The 535-nt window shown below is 34.2% G+C and overlaps 1 protein-coding gene across 1 annotated transcript in view; it reads right to left on the bottom strand.

The window, feature by feature from the left end:
- Positions 1–535, bottom strand: part of LOC119591731 — a 16,593-nt gene that overhangs the window by 13,371 nt on the left and 2,687 nt on the right. The window contains exon 2 of the mRNA XM_037940482.1: positions 83–208. Coding sequence (XP_037796410.1) covers positions 83–208 — 126 coding nt within the window. The remainder of the gene's footprint in view (positions 1–82; positions 209–535) is intronic.

A 535-nucleotide genomic window follows, 5' to 3' on the forward strand; every position in this document is an offset into this window, starting at 1 on the left:
ACAGTAAATTTTTTGGCACAAAACTTGTCTATCTAAAGAGAATAATACAAATAAGTGGGGGGAGAAAAATTTATTAAAATACTGCTGGAATTTTTAAAACAGCTTTCATAACTGATGCAGGCTCGCGCATACAGCCTATATTCATTGGATCTGCGGCCTCTCGGAAAATAGAACGAAGCATAATTCTAGGGAAACCCCCCAATGAGCCCTATAAACAGCCACAAAAAGCCTTTTAGGAACAAATTTGGCTCCCCCCAACTTTAAAATTACCTTAAATTAGGGACAGAAAATTTCAGTCTTTTGGGGAAATTTTAAAAATTGTATATCTTTGTAAATTGGGGGTACCACTGAAAAAGGTCGTACATAGCTTAAAAAATACCACCAAATAAACAAAAGGGGACTGCAAAATTTTGTTAAATGAAATAGGGTTTTTACATAATACCCAGGGGGTTTTTGGTTGGTATTGAAAACTTTTTAAAAATTTTTTTTTTGTGTTTCCCCAATTTCTTTTACCATCAAAGGTTCCCTCCTTTAA

This window comes from Penaeus monodon, chromosome 29, assembly GCF_015228065.2.
Source record: "Penaeus monodon isolate SGIC_2016 chromosome 29, NSTDA_Pmon_1, whole genome shotgun sequence".
Classification (NCBI taxonomy): domain Eukaryota; kingdom Metazoa; phylum Arthropoda; class Malacostraca; order Decapoda; family Penaeidae; genus Penaeus; species Penaeus monodon.